Below are 19,685 nucleotides of genomic sequence, written 5' to 3' on the forward strand. Positions count from 1 at the left end.
CATTTCTATGCACTAACAATGAACCATCAAAGTGAAATTAACAAGCTAATACCATTTGCAAGTACACCACACAGAATAAATAACTAGAAATAAACTTAACCAAGGAGGCAAAAGACCTATATTCTAAAAACTATAAAACACTGATGAGGGAAATTGAAGATGACATAAACAAATGAAAAGATATAACCCACTTGGGCAGCCGGGGTGGCTCAGCGGTTTAGCGCTACCTTCGGCCCAGGGCCTGATCCTGAAGACCTGAGATCGAGTTCCTCATCGGGCTCCCTGCGTGGAGCCTGCTTCTCCCTCTGCTTGTGTCTCTGCCTCTCTCTCTCTATCTCTCTTTCTCTCGGTCTCCCATGATTAAATAAAGTCTTAAAAAAAATAACCCACTCATGGACTGGAAAATTTAATGTAATTAAAACACCCATACTACTCAAAGAAATTTACAGATTCAATACAAGTTCTATTAAAATACCAATAAGTAATCCTCCTCTCCACGAATCCTAAAGTAATCCTAAAAACTAAATTGGAACTAACTACGAAAGACCTTGAATAACAAAAGCAACCTTGAAAACAAAGAAAAAACTAGAGAAATCACAATTCCAGATTTCAAGGTATACAAGAAAGTGTAGTAATCAAAACAATTTGGTTCTGACACAAAAATAAACACAGGATCAATGGAATAGAGAGCCCAGAAATAAACCCACAAGTATATGCTCAATTAATCTAGGTAAAGGGATAAAGTATCTTCAACAAATGGTGTTGGGAAAACTGGACAGCAACAAGCAAAAGAATGAAACTGGACCACTTTCTTACACCACGCACAAAAGTAAAGTCAAATTGGGTTAAAGACCTAAATGTGAGACCTGAAATCATAAAAATCTTAAAAGAGAGCATAAACAGTAATGTCTCTCACATCAGCCATTGCAACATTTTTCTCGAAATGTCTCCTAAGGCAAAGGAAACAAAAGCAAAAAACAAACAAACAACAACAACAACAACAACAAAACAAAAACCTATTGGGACCACATCAAAATAAAAATATTTGTAAAGTGAAGAAAATCATCAATAAAACAAAAAGTCTACTAAATAGAAGATATTTGTAATGATATATCCAATGAGGGGTTAATATCGAAATGTATAATGAGGTGATACAACTGAGCAGAAAATAAACCCAAATAATCTGATTTAAAAATGAGCAGAAGACATGAACAGTCATGTCTTCAGGGAAGACATCCAGATGGCCAACAGACACGTGAAAAGATGCTCAATAGCATGAACTGTCAAGAAACGTAAATCAAAACCACAATGAGTTGTCACCTCATACCTTTCAGAACAGCTAAAATAAAAAACACAAAAAGCAAAAGTATGGTGAGGATTTAGAGAAAATGAACCCCTGCACACTGTTGGTAGGAATGCAACCAACAGTGTAGTAGTGACTACTACTATGTTGTAGTCACTGTGAAAAACAGTATGGTTGTTCCCCAAAAAATTATACGTAGAATTACTATATAGTCCTATAACTCCACTAATGGGTATTTACCCAAAGAAAATGAAAACACTAATTCAAAATGAAAAATGCACACTAACATTTATTGCATCATTATTTACAGTAGCCAAGATATGGAAGCAAGTCAGGTATCCATCCAGAGATGATTGGATAAAGAATATGTGGTAGACAGATGAAATGGAATATTATTCAGCCACAAAAAGAATAAAACCTTACCATTTGCAATGGACATGGATGGGGGGTAGAGAGTATAATACTTAGTGACATAAGTCAGTCACAGAAAGAAAAACACCACAGGATTTCACTCCTAAGTGGAATTTAAGGAACAAAAACAGATCATAGGGAAAAAAGAATAAACTCTGAACTATAGAGAACAAATTGATGGTTATCAGAGGTAAGGTGGGTGAGGGGATGAGTGATGGGGATCAAAGAATACACTTATCATGATGAGCATCAAGTAATGGTTAGAAGTGTTAAAACATTATATTGTACATCTGAAACTAATATAGCACTATATGCTAATCATATTGGAATTAAAAATTAAAAGTAAATAAAGTCTTATAATAACTTCTGTTTTTGTCATATCAACAAAGCTTAGATTCATTTGTTTTGATTTGTATTTCTATAAATGTTGGGTCTTTTTGCTTAATTACACACTTATGTAGCTTTGTAAAACATTTGCATGTTCCAATGTAAAATAAATTGCATTGATTAAAATTCAGCCATTACACTGCTTCTCTGTGTGGTACCATCCCTTCCACTATAGATAATAGAATTTTATTACAGAAATTGTCTCATGTTTAATTGAAGAATATATGCAAATATATATTCATCTTTTATATTAGTAACATACTATGCACATACATAATTCTCCATCTTGTTTTTTGGATTGAACAAACAGTATATCCTGGAGCTGAGAGCATAGCAATATGTAGGATATTACTCGCTCCTTTGTATAGTTGTGAAGTCATCTATTTTGTGGTTGTAATATCCTATTGAAGAATATTTAATTTTGGGATTTACCACTTCAAAAGTGCTGCAATTAATAATTTTAAGGATGTATCTTTAAAATTTTTTTCTGGCATTTTTGTTCTTCCTCCCAGCTTTTTAATTTCCACTTAGATTTATCAAAATCCTCTTATCTCTCATTCCCTAACCTCTCAAGTTCAGGCACAAAAAATGCTGCTAGCAACCAAGGAGTGTCTAGACCTGGAGATGCAAACCTTGGATTATATTCCCATCTTATACACTTGTCCTTCTCACAGTGTACTTCAAATACAATTTTTCCTTAGCTAATGTTTCTTTTTCATTTCCCGCGACATGTGTTCAGCTATCTTTTATGTTTTTTGGTAGATGATAATCCCGGAAAGGTCAAGGAGGTAATTCAACATTACTTGATGATCTATTAATGATCAGAATTTATGCATTCATAACAGAATGACAGGAATGCAAACCAGACTATGTATGTATGCATTTATTTAAAAATCTGTTTTGAGTATCTACTGTATGAACAGCCATTTTTTACTTCTATGTCAATATGAGTATGTAGTAACCATTACACAAAGTGTTATGCCCTCCACTGGTCAGAAAACTCCAGATTCCTGTCCTTCATTTTCCCAGGAAGGATCATGTGAAAGGATTCATTAGAGTTGATTACTCTCACTTCAAAAAAACAGTCATTAAGATCATGGTTTGTTCTAGAGTGAATTACAGAAATATTTGTGATACATCTTGAAGGCAGTGGGTCAGGATTGCTTCAGGGAAGCCCTAAATCCACTTTCCAGGCACCAGTGCCAGCACTGAGAATAATTCAGGAACTGGTTGCATCACTTTTCCTATTTTCAATCCCAACATCCTGAAGCAGATAAGCTTGCCCAGACCCTACAGTTTCCTTAAAAATCTCTTCTTTGTTAAGGAGAACTTTTGCATCACTCACCACAGCCTCAAGGAAATAATTTTGCAAGTAGAAAATCTTCCTAAAGTAAACACCAGTGGCAATTAGTCCTCCACTAACAGAACAGAATTTTTCCACATATCTCAGTAGTTTTTCCCCTAACGACTCATCCTCCTTCTCAACTGATAGCAAATGGGGAGACGTAAGGTTTGCCTTGAGTTTCTCCACTGACACATTCAAGTCCTTGGCTATGGTTTCCAGGGATGCATCATCCAACCCAAAGTAAGACCTGTAGAGGTGTAAAGTCTCCTCCAGCTTCTCCACCTCGTTATCATTGATCAAGCCCATGAAAGGGATAGTGGCCGATGCTCCAGCCTTTACAGCCTCTAGCCAGACCTTTTGTCTCAGGGAATCCCTCTTCCGGTCAATGGCAGACTCAGTAATATTCGGTAGATATTGCATGAAGATGTGGCGTTTGTGGGCTGGGAGCTCCTTCAGAAGGGTGGTCTCTAGGCTTTGGAAATCATAGCTAGACAAATCAAGGTTGGAGACTAAGAAGACCTGAGGGTCACACACTTTGACATTCTGCAACTGAGTTATACAGTCATTACGGATCTTTAGCAGGATTTCATCCTTATTGAAATCACTGGGTTTAGTTCTTTTTAGATTATATAAATCACTGTCCACTTTAGATCGGACAAAGTAGAAATTCTTCTTCATTTTTCTAATTGCTGTAGCCAGTTGTGCATCATTGATTGTGAAGCGTGTGGAAGAGATGATAATAAAGAAATCATACTCACGAAATTTCATTTTCTCCAAATACTCTTGTGGGTGAAATGTAGTGGTCCCTACACCTGGCAGGTCCCATAATGTCACATTGGGAAACTTTCTGTGTTTGTATTCGGTTCTGTCAAAAGTTGTCTCCACTGCCCCAATGGGGGCAGCCCCTTCTTCATCATGCCCTACTCCCCGCAGGGCATTGATGAAACTGGACTTCCCTGTCCCAGACTCCCCAGTCACAGCAATGCTCAGAGGGGCATTGTCAATGTCTTTCAGTGCCTTATTAATATCAGACACTGCTTTCTGAAGGTTCCCCTCCTTCAAGGATTTTTCAATCGAAGTGATGGCCTCCTGAGAAAGGATTTTGCTTTCCAGTTTAAAGTCCTTAAAAAACTTGCCAAAACTGGAGGCCAAATCACCACCTGTTTTATGAGAGGGTGTGGAAGAGGACTGACCCATGGCTGGAGCAGTAGGAGGCACTATGGGGAGGAGAGAAGAAGGAAGGAAAAAGAGTTAGTACTACAATTAATGGCTTTGACTGTGCCATTACGGATGGATATAACATCAGTCCTGGCCACGACATTGTATCCAGGAGCCCTTCTCTTTCTGTCCAGGCATTGTGTGGACTTCTGATATGGATGCAAGGTTTGCCCTTGCTCAGTCTCTTCCCTAATCTTGGAAAGCCCTTTTTCTTTAAGATCCTCTTCATTTTTCTAGACTAATTTAAAGCCTGAATCTTCTATTCAAACTTTCCTTCCCACATTACTCTTTATTAATCTTGCCTTAGTTTTTCTTTTATTTGTAACGTTATGAAAATAATGTCTTCATGTTTGCAAATCTAAGATAGCATCCTATCCCTTCCTGCCTGTAATTTAAGAACCCCCAGAATATGCACTCTGATAACCTCTAACATCATCGTATCATAAATCTTGGTTCCTTTATGAGGCAGTTAAATAAGGATGAGTGGCTTCTTTCTTTCTCAGAAAAGATGCCTTATATCTTCATTAGGTGATAGAAAATTATAATAATTGTTAATGTGCTTTCTTTTATCTAGAAAATGTACTGGCTCATGAAACAAGGTGTTGAAAGGCCTTTTAAAATTTTTCCTGGAGTAGAAACAGTAGGTGTCATGGATTCCCATGTTCTAAAAACCTGTGTTGGACTATCCAAGTGGGGCTTACTATGAGCCACCCCAACTGTCCTGAGACCCCACCCATCACCTGTTTCATGCCTGTGTATAATAGAGAACAGAAATCAGGTAGGGAGATAATCCACTGGAGGATTTGCTGATGTATAAGTGTCATTGATGTAAAAGATGGTATTAGTAAAGACTGAAGCAGGCCCTGAAAGGGATGTAAGAAATCAGCCATGATAAAGGAGGTCCCTCTGTCACCTTTCCTGCTGTCAGTCAGACTGAGCTGGTTCTGGAATCCTGGACCAATCTGATCACTGGAGACTTGTACCTTGAGATGGGGCACCAGAAGAAATAATATACTCAGGACTAAATGTAACATGAAATATTTGTATACTATCCCCTGCAGAGATTGGGTGCAGAGTTTTCAGACCAGGAGACAAGTTACCTCAAGTCAGCACTGATGTCTGGGCACCATGCAGACTGGAGAAGTGTCCTTAGACTAAAAGTGAGGGATCAGACACATCCTCCAGGGGCTTCCTGGTAGCCACAGGCTGCAGTTCAGGAGAGGATGGCAAAAAATGTTTTGGAAGGAAATATTCAGAGCAAGTGTACAAGGTCTGGACTGTCCCACATATCAATGGGATAAGCAAACATTCTCCTTAGAAAAGAGAAGTGTGGGAATCTAGCTTATCAGATGTACAAAGGGCAACTATTAAGCAACTAAGAATCATGGTGCCAGCACTTCTGACTACCCAGAAGGAATAATTTTGCCATACAGAAGAGTGGAAATCCTGAGCATCTGGCATGTGCAGGGACAACATCGTGCTGTTTGGAGAGCAAACCACCCTACCACCACTTTGGGGAGCAGACAGCACACAAAGCAGAATGGGCAAGCCTGAGTGTGCAAGTGGCATATACAGCCTAGTGTCAAGGAGGAGCCAACAAGGTGAGATCTCAACCCTATCAGTTGTAGGCTCATGCCTGTGCATTCTTGGAGGATGTGGGAAAATACACAAGAGGCTGGGGAAATCTCTGAGAGTCAGGTCCTTTTTTTTTTTAAGGTTTTATTTATTTATGAGAGACACAGAGAGAGAGGCAGAGACACAGGCAGTGGGAGAAGTAGGCTCCACGCAGGGAGCCTGATGTGGGACTCGATCCTGGAACTCCAGGATCATGTCCTGAGCCAAAGGCAGATGCTCAACCGCTGAGCCACCCAGGGGTCCCAGATATAGGTCCTAAAGAAGGGAACAAACAAAGAGGGAACCAAATGACAAAGTTAGATGGCAAGCAGATGTGGAGAACAAAATTCTGTGTGCTGAGTAAATTTCTAACACAGAAAGCCATACCCTAGTTTTAAGGTTCCGTACCTCACCTGATGTTGCCTGTGAAGTTCTGTTTTATTTTCTAATGAAACAGCAATGCAGGGGAAGCAGTGGCAGAGTACTTTTAATGCTATCCTTGGGAGCTTGTATTCTAATTTCTAGCAGTGTGTCTTCTTCAATTGGGTAGAAAAGGGAGGGAATGTGAGAAATCCATGTGAATAAACCATAGATGTGCATCTCTCCATACATTCTCATCTTCTATAATCATTTCCACCATGAATTAAGAATAAAATAAATGATGAGACTGAGAAACAGATAATGAGGTTCTACCACTGGCAAAGGTCAGAGCTAGGATTCAAGGCGAGGGCCCTCATCCAAGGGCACAGCTGTATCTCAGGAAACAAAGGGAGGGCACAAAATTTGGTTGGCAGAGGTGAAACTAGGACTCAAAATAAAGTCAGTGTGAGACACATGGGATTTATATTTCTTTGGCGAGATTTGTTACAAAGAAAACCACATGGCTATAATGGAGCCACTTAAGTTAAAGCCCCAAGTCAATAAATCAAGACTTAATATCTAAGAGCAGTTCAACCCCCAGTGATGTAATCTCTCAGCAGTCAACATGGCATATTCCTGATCAGCACTAAAACTGTACTACGAGTTCCCCTTCTCTCTCCTTAGGACTTCAACCTTGCCTAAAACAATGGGTTCTTTGTTATTATTGTTTTTCTGCTTTCTCTTTTCACTTAAAAACCTTTCCATTTCTACAGCTCAATGGAGCTCCTTTTTATTTTCTTAGATGGGATACTATACAATTCAAAAATTATTTAATAAAGTCAATTAGGTCTTTAAGAATTCACTTGGTTGACTTTTATTTTTTAATAGATTTCATGGCAATGTCTAGATTCTATGCTAACTTCTGTCTCTTTTTGTGGACAAAAAAATACAAACATAGCGCCCTATGAATCCTATGGAGTTCACTATCTTTCTCAACATTTCCAAGGCCGTTTTAAGTCCATCTTGCTTTGAGTTCTGCTATTTTTTTGTATTAGAGTTCCTAATTGAATTGTCTTTCCAACCCAGGGTAAATGTAACGATCACTCTGTCACTGACACAGAGGCTGTGACAGAGCACCAGTCCTTAGCCCTTGGCTCAATCCACAAGTCCACATTGGAATTCTTTCCCCAGTTCCAGTCCACAGTCTATATTCACTGCTCTTTGCTGTCTTAGGCTGTTCCCCATTTCCTGTCTGCAGTCTTCATTAATCAAACCTTCTGGTTTTGTCCATGATGGACACTGGTGGTGATGTGTAGGGGGCTCTCTATTGAACAGTCCAAAGTAACTTCTAAACCTAGCCCCTGATTCAGAACTCAGATTCCAAGGTGGTAACTGTTGGTGGCAGCGACAGTTCTCCATGTGTGTGGAATCAGGTGCCATCCCCATTCTTCAAGATCTGCTGGTTCAATCTTTGCCCCAGTCCCTAGTTCTTTTGCAACTGCTGCTGTCCACAGTTCCATTACCTCATTACTGTGGGTTTCTGTTAATATGTACATGAGGTAAAGGTGAAAAAGAAAAATAGTAAATAAATTACTAGACAAATAAGTAAGTGAGATCCTTAAAATCCAGAGTAAAGTGCTCTACCCCCTAGCACATTGCTTATTTTATATCTAAAATATGCCTCACCCTCATGGTGAGAATACAGACTGGGGCAGCCATTCTGGAAAGCAGTATGAAGGGTACTCAAAAAGGTAAAAATAGAACTATCCTATGATCCAGCAATTGCACTAATAGGTAATTACTCAAAGTATACAAAAATACTGCACCTTGATGTTCATAGCAACCTTATATACAATAGCCAAGTTATGGGAAGAGCCCAAATGTCCATTGACTGATGAATAGAAAAAGAATATGTGATTGATATTGAGATACACACACACATACACATACACACACAATAGTATATTACTTAGCCATGAAGAGAATGAAATCTTGCCATTTGCAATGGCATGGATGGAGCTAGAGAGTATTATGCTAAATAATATAAGTCGATCCGAAAAAGACAATTACCATAGGATTTCACTTATATGTGTTTTTTTTAAGAAATAAAAAAAATGATCATAGGGATCAAAAATAAGAGGCAAACTGAGAAACAGACCCTTAACTATAGAGAACAAACTAATGATTACCAGAGGGGAAGTGGGTAGGAGGATGAATTAAATAGGTGATGGGTATTAAGGGAGACACTTGTGATGAACATCAGGCATTGTATGTAAGTGTTGAATCACTAAATTCTATACTTGAAACTAAAATTATACTGTATTTTAACTAACTGGAATTTAAATAAAAGCTTAAATAAAATATGGTTCTCAAAGCTGTAAAAATCTACAAGTCTATTTTGTTTCCCAAATAACCTGGCTTAATAACTTTCAGGTTGGGAGCCACAAAATAAGGTCAGACAAAAATGTGTGAATTCTCCCCTATTTGTAACTAGACATGATTGGACAGATATATGTGTAAATACCAATTATGGCTAGGGTCCTACCAAACTGTTTCAGCACTCAGGAGAATTACAACCTAGAATTACAATGGCCATTATGAGGAACATTCCAATTAGGTATTTAATTATCTTTAACAGTATTCAGATTCTGCAAAGAGTTGAAAATAGAGCTACCCTATGACTCAGCAACTGCATTACTGGGCATTTACCTCAAAGATACAAATGTAGTGATCTGAAGGGGCACCTACACCCCAGTGTTTATAGCAGCAATGTCCACAATAGTCAAACTGTGGAAAGAGCCCAGATGTCCATCAACAGATGAATGGATAAAGAAGATGTGATACATATATACAATGGAATACTACTCAGTCATAAAAAAATGAAATCTTGCCATTTGCAATGATGTTGATGGAACTAGAGGCTATTATGCTAAGCAAAATAAGTCAAACAGAGAGAGACAATTATATTATCTCATCATATGTGGAATTTAATAAACAAAATAGGATCATAGAGGAAGTGAGGAAAAAATAAAACAAAATGAAATCAGAGAGGGAGACAAACCATAAGAGACTCTTAATCATAGGAAACCAATTGAGGGTTGCTGGAGGGGAGGTAGGTGAGGGGATGGGGTAACTGGGTGATGGGCATTAAGGAGGGCATGTAATATAATGAGCACTGATAATATAAGACTGATGAATCACTGACCTCTATCTCTGAAATCAATAATACAGTATATGTTAATTAATTGAATTTAAATTAAAAAATAAAAATTTTTAAAAAGAAGTACACTTAAAAGCAAAGGCTTCAAAATTCCAAAATAGCTCCATTGGATGTGTCATTGCAAAAAGCTGGTAAAAAAAAAAGAGAGAGAAATATAAATGTACAACAAAAGTACCCAATACAAAAGACTATAAAACTGATGTAATTTTTACAGCTTTCCACTATCCTCCTTTATATGAATACTCATTCTAAGTTATCCTTTGTCTGACCTGCCTTTACAGAAAACATAAAAGTCAACTCCAGAGGCAAGTCAAAGTTCACCTATTCCTTATCCAGCCCCAAAACTTCCCCTGTTCATCTCAAAGGGTTTATGAATTATTGGTCTTAGGAAACCTAAATCTTTCACAAAGGAGGCTGCATTCTTTCTCTGCCCCCTAAAGCTATACATCTTATCATGTCTTTGAAATATAAACATACAATCAGTGGAACATAGGCAAGGAAAAAGGGAAAGCTGTGCTTTATAACACAAACTGCCAAATGATGCATGTTGTGCCTAAACTCTGGCACAGAGTCCTTATGTTTAATTTCAAGATTAAAAACTTTCTCCACAAATATTGGTAACCATAAGGTCTTTCTGTGTTAGTGTGTGTGTCCATATATATATATGTTGTAAATATGTGATATATTTTTGTGTGTGTGTGTGTGATATTTCTACCTCTGGAAAATTTTGTTGTAAAAGATCTCTAATTAGTTGCATTGAAAGCAAGAACTTCTAAGGATTGAGCATTTTAAAACTCTCAGAAAGAAGGAAATTAACCTCAACATTTTTCAAGTTCATGTGATTTGGAAAAATATTCAGTATTAAAGCTAATTTAAGGCTGTTGATTTAATTAAAATAAACATGTGTTGGGCATCTGCATGGCTCAGTAGTTTAAGCATCTTCCTTCAGCTCAGATCATGAGATCAAGCCCCATATCAAGCTCCCTGCTCAGTGGGGAGTCTGCTTTATCCCCCTCCCTTTGACCCTGCCCCTCACTCATCTATCTCTTTCTCTCTCTCAAATAAATAAATAAAATCTTTAAATAAAATAAACACATGTTTAGAATTATAAGCATTAAAAGTAACATTTTTATTCTACATGTGTTTAGCTGAAGTCAAGTAAATATGCTGATGTTATCTCTGTTACAAAATGTTTTTTAAAAATAGATTAGGAGAATGATCAAGTGGAATTTACAGGATGCAAAGTTGGTTCAATAGTCACAAAACAATCAATGTGACATATCACATCAATAAAGAAAAGATAAAAATCATGTGATCATTTTAAAAAATGCATAAAAAGTATTTGACAAAGTATGATATCCATTTATGATTTAAAAACCTCAACAAAAGAGATCTAGAGGGAACACACCCCGAAAAAAAAGCCATATATGAAAAGCCCTCAGTGAACATACTCTTTGAAGAAAAAAAATGAGAGCATTTTCCCTAAGGTCAGGAACAAGACAAGGATGTTCATTCTCATCACTTTAATTCAACATAGTGCTGGAAGTCCTAGCCACAGCAATTAGACAACATAAAGAAATCAAAGGCATCCAAATTGGTAAGAAAGAAGTATAAATTACACTATTTACAGATGAACTGATAATATACACTGAAAGCCCAAAAGATTCCACCAAAAAGATCAGTTATCTTAGAACTGATAAATGAATTCAATAAAGTTATAGAATACAAAACCAATGTACAGAAATCTGTTGCATTACACTACACTTTTAATGAGTAGCATAAAGGGAAATTAGGAAAACAAACATGAATTGCAGCAAAAACAATAAAATATCTAGGGATAAACTTAACTAAAGAGGTGAAAGAGCTGTACTCTGAAAACCATAAAATACTGATAAAAGAAATTCAAGGCAATGGAAAGAAATGTAAAGACACTGCATATTGATGGGTTAGAACAAATATTGTTTAAAATGTCTCTACTACCCAAAGAAATCTACAGATTCAATACAAGCTTTATAAACATTCCAAAAGCATTTTTCACAGAAAGGGAATGAATAATATAAAATTTGTATGGAAACACAAAAGACAAAATTGCCAAAGCATTCTTGAGAAAGGAAAACAACTGGAGGTATCACAATCCCAGACTTGAAGCTATATTACAAACTTGTAGTAATCAAAACTGTATGGTATTGGCATAAAAATAGACACAGAGATGAATGGAACAGTATAAAAAACCCAGAAATAAACTCACAATTATATGGTCAAGTAATAGTCAACAAAGAAGAAAAGAATATACAATGGGCAAGAGACAGTCTCTTCAACAAATGGTGTTGGGAAAACTGGACAACTTCATGCCATGAAATGAAACTGGACCACTGTCTTACACCGTACACAAAAAATATACTCAAAATGGATGAAAGACCTAAATGTGAAACCTGAAACCATAAAAATCCTAGAAGAGAATCCAGGCAGTAATATCTCTGACATTGGTCATAACATTTTTCTAGATAGGTCTCATGAAGCAAGGGAAACAAAAGCAAAAATAAACTTTTGGAAGCACATCAAAATGAAAAGCTTATGCACAGTAAACTATCGACAAAATTAAAAGACAAACTACCGAATGAGATCAGATACAAATGACATATGTAAGAAAGAGCTAATATCCAAAATACATAAGTAACTGATATAGCTTAAAACTAAAAACAAGGGTACCTGAGTGACTCAGTCAGTTGAATATCCAACTCTTGGTTTCTGCTCAGGTCATGATTTCATGGGTTGTGAAATTGAGCCCCATGTCAGGCTCTGTGCTGAGTGGGGAGTCTGCTTAAAAGATTCTCTCTGTCTGCCCCTCATTCCCTCAAAATAAATAAACAAATCTTAAAAAACACAACCCCCCCCCCAAAAAAAAAATCCAACTAAAATATAGGCAGAAGACATAAACAATCATTTCTCTAAAAACATCCAGATGATCAACAGACACATAAAAAAATCCTCATCATCACTTATCATCAGGAAATGTAAATTAAAACCACAATGAGATATCACCTCACGGATATTTCAGAATGGCTAAAATTAAAAACACAAGGAACAAAAGTGTTGGGGAGGATGTATAGGAAAAAGACTCCTGGTGTACTGTTGGTGGGAATGCAAACTGGTGCAGCCACTGTAGAAAACAGTATGGAAGATTCCCAAAAAGTTAAAAATAGAACTGTATTACCATCCAACTATTACACTAGTGGCTATTTACTCAACAAATAAAAAAAATACTATTTCAAAGGAATACATGCACCCCTGTGTTTATTGCAGCATTACTTACAAAAGCCAAATTATGGAAGCTGCCCAAGTGTCCATCTAGAGATGGATTAAAAAGATTCTATATCTATATCTATATCTATATCTATATCTATATCTATATCTGTATCTGTATCTATATCTATCTAAATCTATATCATCTATATCTATATCTATCTACTCAATGGAATATTATTCAACCATGAACATAATGAGATATTCCCTTTTGCAAAGACATGATGGGGCAAGACAGTATAATGCTAAGTCATATAAGCCAATCAGTAAAAAACAACAACAACAACATATAATTTCATTCATATGTAGAACATAAGAAGTAAAACAAATGAGCAAATGGAAAAAAGAAAAAAAAAGGAGAGAGACAAATTAAAAAACAGGAGTAGAAACTGATGATTCATCTCTTACATATAACACTCATTAATCATGATAAGAAGTGCCCTCCTTGGAGCTCTAGGATGGCACAGTAGGTTAAGCATCTGACTCCTAATATCAACTCAGGTCTTGATCAACAGTGTCATGAGTTCAAGCCCCATTCTGGGCATTAAGCCTACATAAAAAAAGTGAAGTTCTCTTCTTCATATCCATCACCCATTTAGCCCACCCCCCACTCATTTCCCTCTATCAACCCTCAGTTTGTTCTCTATAGCCAAGAGTCTATAGTCTATAGTCTATAGTCTAAGCTCTTCTCTTCGTATTGCAGCTGAAAGGGGTTTTATACTAGAAGCAAGTTCTGCACTGGAACCCAGACCCCCAATTCCGCATGCTTTGGCCGACTGATTTCCTCCTCTACTTTCTCTTCGGGCTGTTTCATTTTCTTTGCATTGATTGCGCGCGAGAAAAAAAAAAAAACTCAAGAAGTCTGATCAACAGATATCATGGAGTCTGGCAAGATGGCTTCTCCCAAGAGCATGCCGAAAGATGCACAGGTGATGGCACAAATCCTGAAGGATATGGGGATTACAAAATATGAACCAAGAGTTATAAATCAGATGTTGGAGTTTGCGTTCCGATATGTGACCACAATCCTAGATGATGCAAAAATTTATTCAAACCATGCTAAGAAGGCTACTGTTGATGCAGACGATGTGCGGCTGGCCATTCAGTGTCGTGCTGATCAGTCTTTTACCTCTCCTCCCCCAAGAGATTTTTTATTGGATATTGCAAGGCAAAGAAATCAAACTCCTTTGCCGTTAATCAAGCCATATTCAGGCCCCAGGCTGCCACCTGATAGATATTGCTTGACGGCTCCAAACTATAGACTTAAGTCTACAAAAAAAGGCATCAACTTCTGCGGGAAGAATTACAGTTCCACGGTTAAGTGTTGGTTCTGTTACTAGCAGACCAAGTACTCCCACTCTTGGTACACCAACCCCACAAACCATGTCAGTGTCAACTAAAGTAGGGACTCCCATGTCCCTCACAGGGCAGAGGTTTACAGTACAGATGCCCACATCACAATCCCCAACTGTAAAAGCATCAATTCCTGCCACATCCGCAGTTCAGAATGTTCTGATTAATCCATCATTAATTGGGTCCAAAAACATTCTTATCACTACAAACATGGTGTCATCACAAAATACTTCCAATGAATCATCAAATGCATTGAAAAGAAAACGAGAAGATGATGATGATGACGATGATGATGACGATGATGACTATGATAATTTGTAATCTCGCCTTGATGCTGTAACCTGTAAACTTGGTCTTAAATCCATTGTACTGAGATTAAACGTGCATGCTGGGTATTTTCAAGTTGTGCTGTAGAAAACTTAAATGGTATTTAATGAGTAAATATAGTTATCCTTTCCTATTGAAAAAAAAAGTTCGTTTCTCTCTCCCTTTTCCCCCCTTTCCCCAAATCTTTTTGATTATCAAAAAGATAATCACTGAGTTAGATTAGGTAACAGTTTAAGTTAAATTCATTAAATATCTAGGTCATTTCCAGGTGAAATAAAATAACAAAACATTAATTACTAAACATTCGTTTCTCTAATTTTGGGTTCTCTATTACAGGGAAATTAGAGATAAATGTAGGTCTCCTGATAACTTTTTTGGCATGTGTATCAAAAGATTGTAGTATAAAAAAGCTTATGTTACCAGAAATGATGAAATGTATTTATGAATTTGCAATCTAAAGAATACTGGTATAACACACAATTAACCAGTGCTTACTACTTACTTTCCCTAGAAATTAAAGTTTCTAAGGGTTAAGAACTCTAATTAATGTTTGTGGTTAAAGCAACTAAAAATTAAAAAAGGAAACATCCCTGAATGAAGAAAAATAGAACATGTGCTTTTGGAAAGAAAAAAAGAGGAAGAACAAGTTGTAGAAAGACTGTAAAAAAGAAATCTTAGGAAAGGAATTTTTTTCACAATCAGGAATGACTCACATTGGAAAGAATATGTTCTTTTTAAATTTCTTTTTATTGGAGTTCAATTTGTGGAAAGAATATGTTCTAATACAAAAGTAAGCTGGTGCAAAATTAGAATTTGGTTTTCTATCTGTTGAGAGGACAAAGTTTTTGTTTTTAAATTTGATCTAGTTTTGGTAATAGATTGTAAAAGTTTCGGGGATCCCTGGGTGGCTCAGGGGTTTAGTGCCTGCCTTCAGCCCAGGGCGTGATCCTGGAGTCCTTGGGGTTGAGTCCCGCGTTGGGCTCCCTTCATGGAGCTTGCTTCTCCCTCTGCCCATGTCTCTGCCTCTTTCTCTGTGTTTCTTGTGAATAAATAAATAAAATGTTTTTTAAAATATTATAAAAGTTCCCTTACTATTTAGGTTATACTCCTAGAAAACAAAACACATGTGAAATTATGGGAAATTTAATATGTCCTAGTCTAATGTTACCACTTGTAATTATTCTTTTACCTTCTGAAATTGCTATCATCAAAACTGAGGCCACAAAAAAGGACTACCCCAGAGTATCAGGAAATGCCCCAGTTGACTCTCATGCAAAGGCAGCTAGCAAAAGAATCTATAAAGATTGTGGCACCTGTGGACAAAATCCATTCTGCTGCTGCAAAAATGTCTCTTCATTGTGAGATGTTCGCTATTCTGATGCTAAAGTAACATGGCAACCCTCTGCATCTGAATCAGAAAAAAATGCTTTACCATCAGAGGCCTCACACCTATTCTCTCTGGACCTTGAGCACTTGAGGATTGTTTTTATATATTCTTGATGTTGTATGTATGTTTTTCACATATGTTGAAGATTTCTCCTGCTGGAAGGCTGATGACCTCACAGTGACACAGAATCTGTTAGAAAATGTGTTTCCCACTTGCAATTTAGCTTCTACAATCTTCAGTGATTGAGGCAGTCATTTCATTGGACAAATCATACCAGCTTTAACAACCTTGCAAACTTCTTAGAATCATCACTGGCCTTATCACCCTCAATCTATCAGGCAAGATTAAAAGAAGTAACTGGATCCTTATACTTAAAAACTTTAAACTATACTTCCTTGCCCTAAAGTGTTGCCTTTGGACTTGCTGTTTGCAGTACCCCCTTCAGATATGTAAACTCACCTCACACAACATAATCACTGGCAAACCAATGTCTATTGGTATACAACTTTCTGCTGATCCCTTGTATCATGCTAGTATGACCAACTATGGCAAAGTCTCTCATGTTTTACCATTAAGCCTATTATCAGCAGCTTAAAGATGTCTCCCCAGATCCCAATTCAAAGGGTCCTGCTGGCCATAGTCTAGAGCATGGTGACTGGGTATTCTGGAATTGTCATTCTGAACTCCATTGAAAGGAATTGTACCAAGTGCTCCCAACCACTGACATTCCTAGAAAACTAGAAGGTGTTGAATCTTGAGTACATATTTCACTGCTAAGGAAGGCTTTATCTTATACCTGTTGTACAGATACTAGAAATCTCTAAATCAATTGAATAGGAAGATAAGTAGCTGATATTGATTGAGGTTGACTGCTTTCATCCAAGACAATAGATCAAGTCTTCAGACTAACAAAAGTGAAACTCTTTCTCCATCTTTTTCTCTCCTTTACTCTGGCAGAGTCCTAGAAAAATAATACCCTTAGCTATATGTCCCAGCCCATTGCTCAGAAGGGGGAGTAAACTCCAGAATTTAAAGCAACCTTTTACTTTAAGCTAAAAGAAAATTTAATTATGTTCATAATTTTTTTTTCAAGCAAATAAAGACATCTCATTGGTTGACTCCCCTGGATTTATATCATTGAGTTAAAAAAGGCCAGTCATGAGATATTCATGACATAGGATTTGTTTCCTTTGGTGGAGCCAGGCTTCTCTAGTTAATAGTAAATATACACAATAATTTGATCCAGAAACTTCCCTTAATTCCTAAAGATATTGCAGAATGCATTGTTAAGGCAGGAGCTGCCCCACAAAGATCCTTAGACTCTCTGGTCAAAGATTCTCTTGACAAAAAAATATCCTTTGATTATCTTTTAGCCTAGCAAGAGTTGTCTATACTATGACCAACACCTCCAGGTGCATCCAGATTAATACGTCTGGGGAAGTTGAAACACAACTACATAAGTTAAGCCACTTGGCTTAAAAAGATGACTTCTTCAATGGGGTCTTTCTTTGACTTATTTGATTTTGAGTGCTTGGGTCTTGGGTACCATGGCTTCAATGTGCACTCCAACCATTGAAAATTATTCTGTTTATAAAAATAATAATAATTTGCCTGGTATACTGTATACTCTTAACATTTTTTAATGCATGTTCACTAATATCAAACTTTATTTTTTTTTAATTTTTTTTTAAATTTTTATTTATTTATGATAGTCACAGAGAGAGAGAGAGAGAGAGGCAGAGACACAGGCAGAGGGAGAAGCAGGCTCCATGCACCGAGAGCCCGATGTGGGATTCGATCCTGGGTCTCCAGGATCGCGCCCTGGGCCAAAGGCAGGCGCCAAACTGCTGCGCCACCCAGGGATCCCAATATCAAACTTTAAAACAAGTAATCTTCCTGAGACTGAAACACCAGAAAAATTAGGCAGAGGATAGCAGATACCAAAATTGTGAACCTGAAGTTATCATCTGTGAATATTACAGAGATTAAGCAAAAACATCATGACATGTGAATACCATGCAAAGGATCAACAAAAGCTGCAACACTAAACAGTAGCTGAAAGTGGCACCAATGCCTTACATTTTGATCACATCTCTAAGTTAAGCAGAGTCTGATCAAAATAGGGGAACTGTGAAAATGAAGTAGCACAGGGTCACAGGGTGACAGGGCCATAGGAGCCACTTACGTTAAGGCCTTGACTTAATAAACCAAAATCTAATACTGGACCTAACTATAGTTTCAGTCCCCCAGCAATGCATATTTTAACCAGTGAACATAGGTATTTCCAGGTTAGCACTAGGGAATTTGCTAATAGACCATTGCCCTTAAACTTAGGAGAGCAATTCTGACTAAAACAATGGATTCTTTGCTAATAATTTTTCTTTTTCCCGTCTTCTCTTCCTTTATAAATATTTCCTCTCTTACAGCTCAGTGGAATCCTTTGTATTTGCTAGATAAGATGCTGCCTAATTTGTGAATCATTTAATAAAGCCAACCATTGTTTAAAATTTATTGATTTGAATTTTATTTTTTAACAGATAATATGCATTGTCTCCCCAGGGAAAAGTATTTTGGTATGAGATGGGGGATGTCGGATGGCAGAAGCTCTTAGGGAAAGCCCCTATGCACTGACACCCCTGACATTCACATGATCCTTCTGCAGCTCACAGGAATAAAATTTGTTAACTGCCCTCTGAAGATGTCCCAAATAGTTAAGTGCTCTACTTGGCTGAAGCCACCCACTTTCTCTTCCTTTAAAAATATTTCCTCAGACATTCTGTGCCTCAGACTTTTAAGTCCACAGCACCCAAAATGGAGCATCCAGGCTCTCCCAACCTTAGACCTACAGATCTGTAATTCTATTTTTAGACCCATACTCAATCCAAAGTGGTTTATTGCTTACCAGCTCCTGAAAAAAAGGAGTTGAGCTCTGAATGTGTCCCCTGGCAGGGCAGGAAATGTAGAGCCTGGATGAAGTGCTCCCTGCAGCCCAAGGCAGAAACACTCCTCTGCGAAGACTGGCCTCGCACTGGAACAGGTCCTGTGTGGTGCGATGGTCCCTCTGCAGATTAAAAAGCCAACTGTGACTTGAAACGTCTAAATTGTGTGTGAGGAGCTGGCAGGATTTAAATAATGTCTGGCCTTTCCTCCACCCCCACAGGAATTTGGCCAATAGTAAAGAGGCAGCCAGCACATTGTAGAGCCCTGCATTTCCAGGAACAGAAAGTGAAATAAAAGTTCAGTAGGCTTATTTTCTGAGAAACACAGCCATTGCCAGGAAGTGAAACTGAAAGACATCATGGCTATTTATTTTGTATGCTTTGGGCATCATGAGTAAGGGTTGGACACAGGGACCCCAGCAGGAGGCTTCTCAGTGACCCCAAAAGGACACTCCAACCAGGCCCCAGGCTCCAGACAGAAATTGAATCCAGAATCAGAGAACACAGACCTGAGTTTT

General features: G+C 37.5%; 1 protein-coding gene and 1 pseudogene across 2 annotated transcripts; one reads left to right on the forward strand and one right to left on the reverse strand.

The window, feature by feature from the left end:
• The window catches only part of LOC112659669 (transcription initiation factor TFIID subunit 9-like), a 149,511-nt pseudogene extending 133,630 nt beyond the window's left edge, over positions 1-15,881 (forward strand).
• On the reverse strand, positions 2,970-19,442 carry LOC112659664 (T-cell-specific guanine nucleotide triphosphate-binding protein 2-like). Of its 2 annotated transcripts, none has more exons than XM_025446732.3 (2): positions 19,131-19,381; positions 2,970-4,663 (listed from the first exon to the last, which is right to left on the reverse strand). In XM_025446732.3, the coding sequence occupies exon 2, from the start codon at positions 4,641-4,643 to the stop codon at positions 3,321-3,323; it is 1,323 nt and encodes a 440-aa protein (XP_025302517.1). In that variant the 5' UTR covers positions 4,644-4,663; positions 19,131-19,381; the 3' UTR covers positions 2,970-3,320. The 2 variants fall into 2 exon arrangements, 1 of the variants encoding a protein (XP_025302517.1); XR_004803741.2 differs by lacking the exon at positions 2,970-4,663 and adding an exon at positions 15,570-15,880 and having other exon boundaries at positions 19,131-19,442.
• Between the last annotated feature and the right edge of the window lie 243 nt (positions 19,443-19,685).

This window comes from Canis lupus, chromosome 11 (assembly GCF_003254725.2).
Source record: "Canis lupus dingo isolate Sandy chromosome 11, ASM325472v2, whole genome shotgun sequence".
In the NCBI taxonomy this organism is placed as follows: Eukaryota; Metazoa; Chordata; class Mammalia; order Carnivora; family Canidae; genus Canis; species Canis lupus.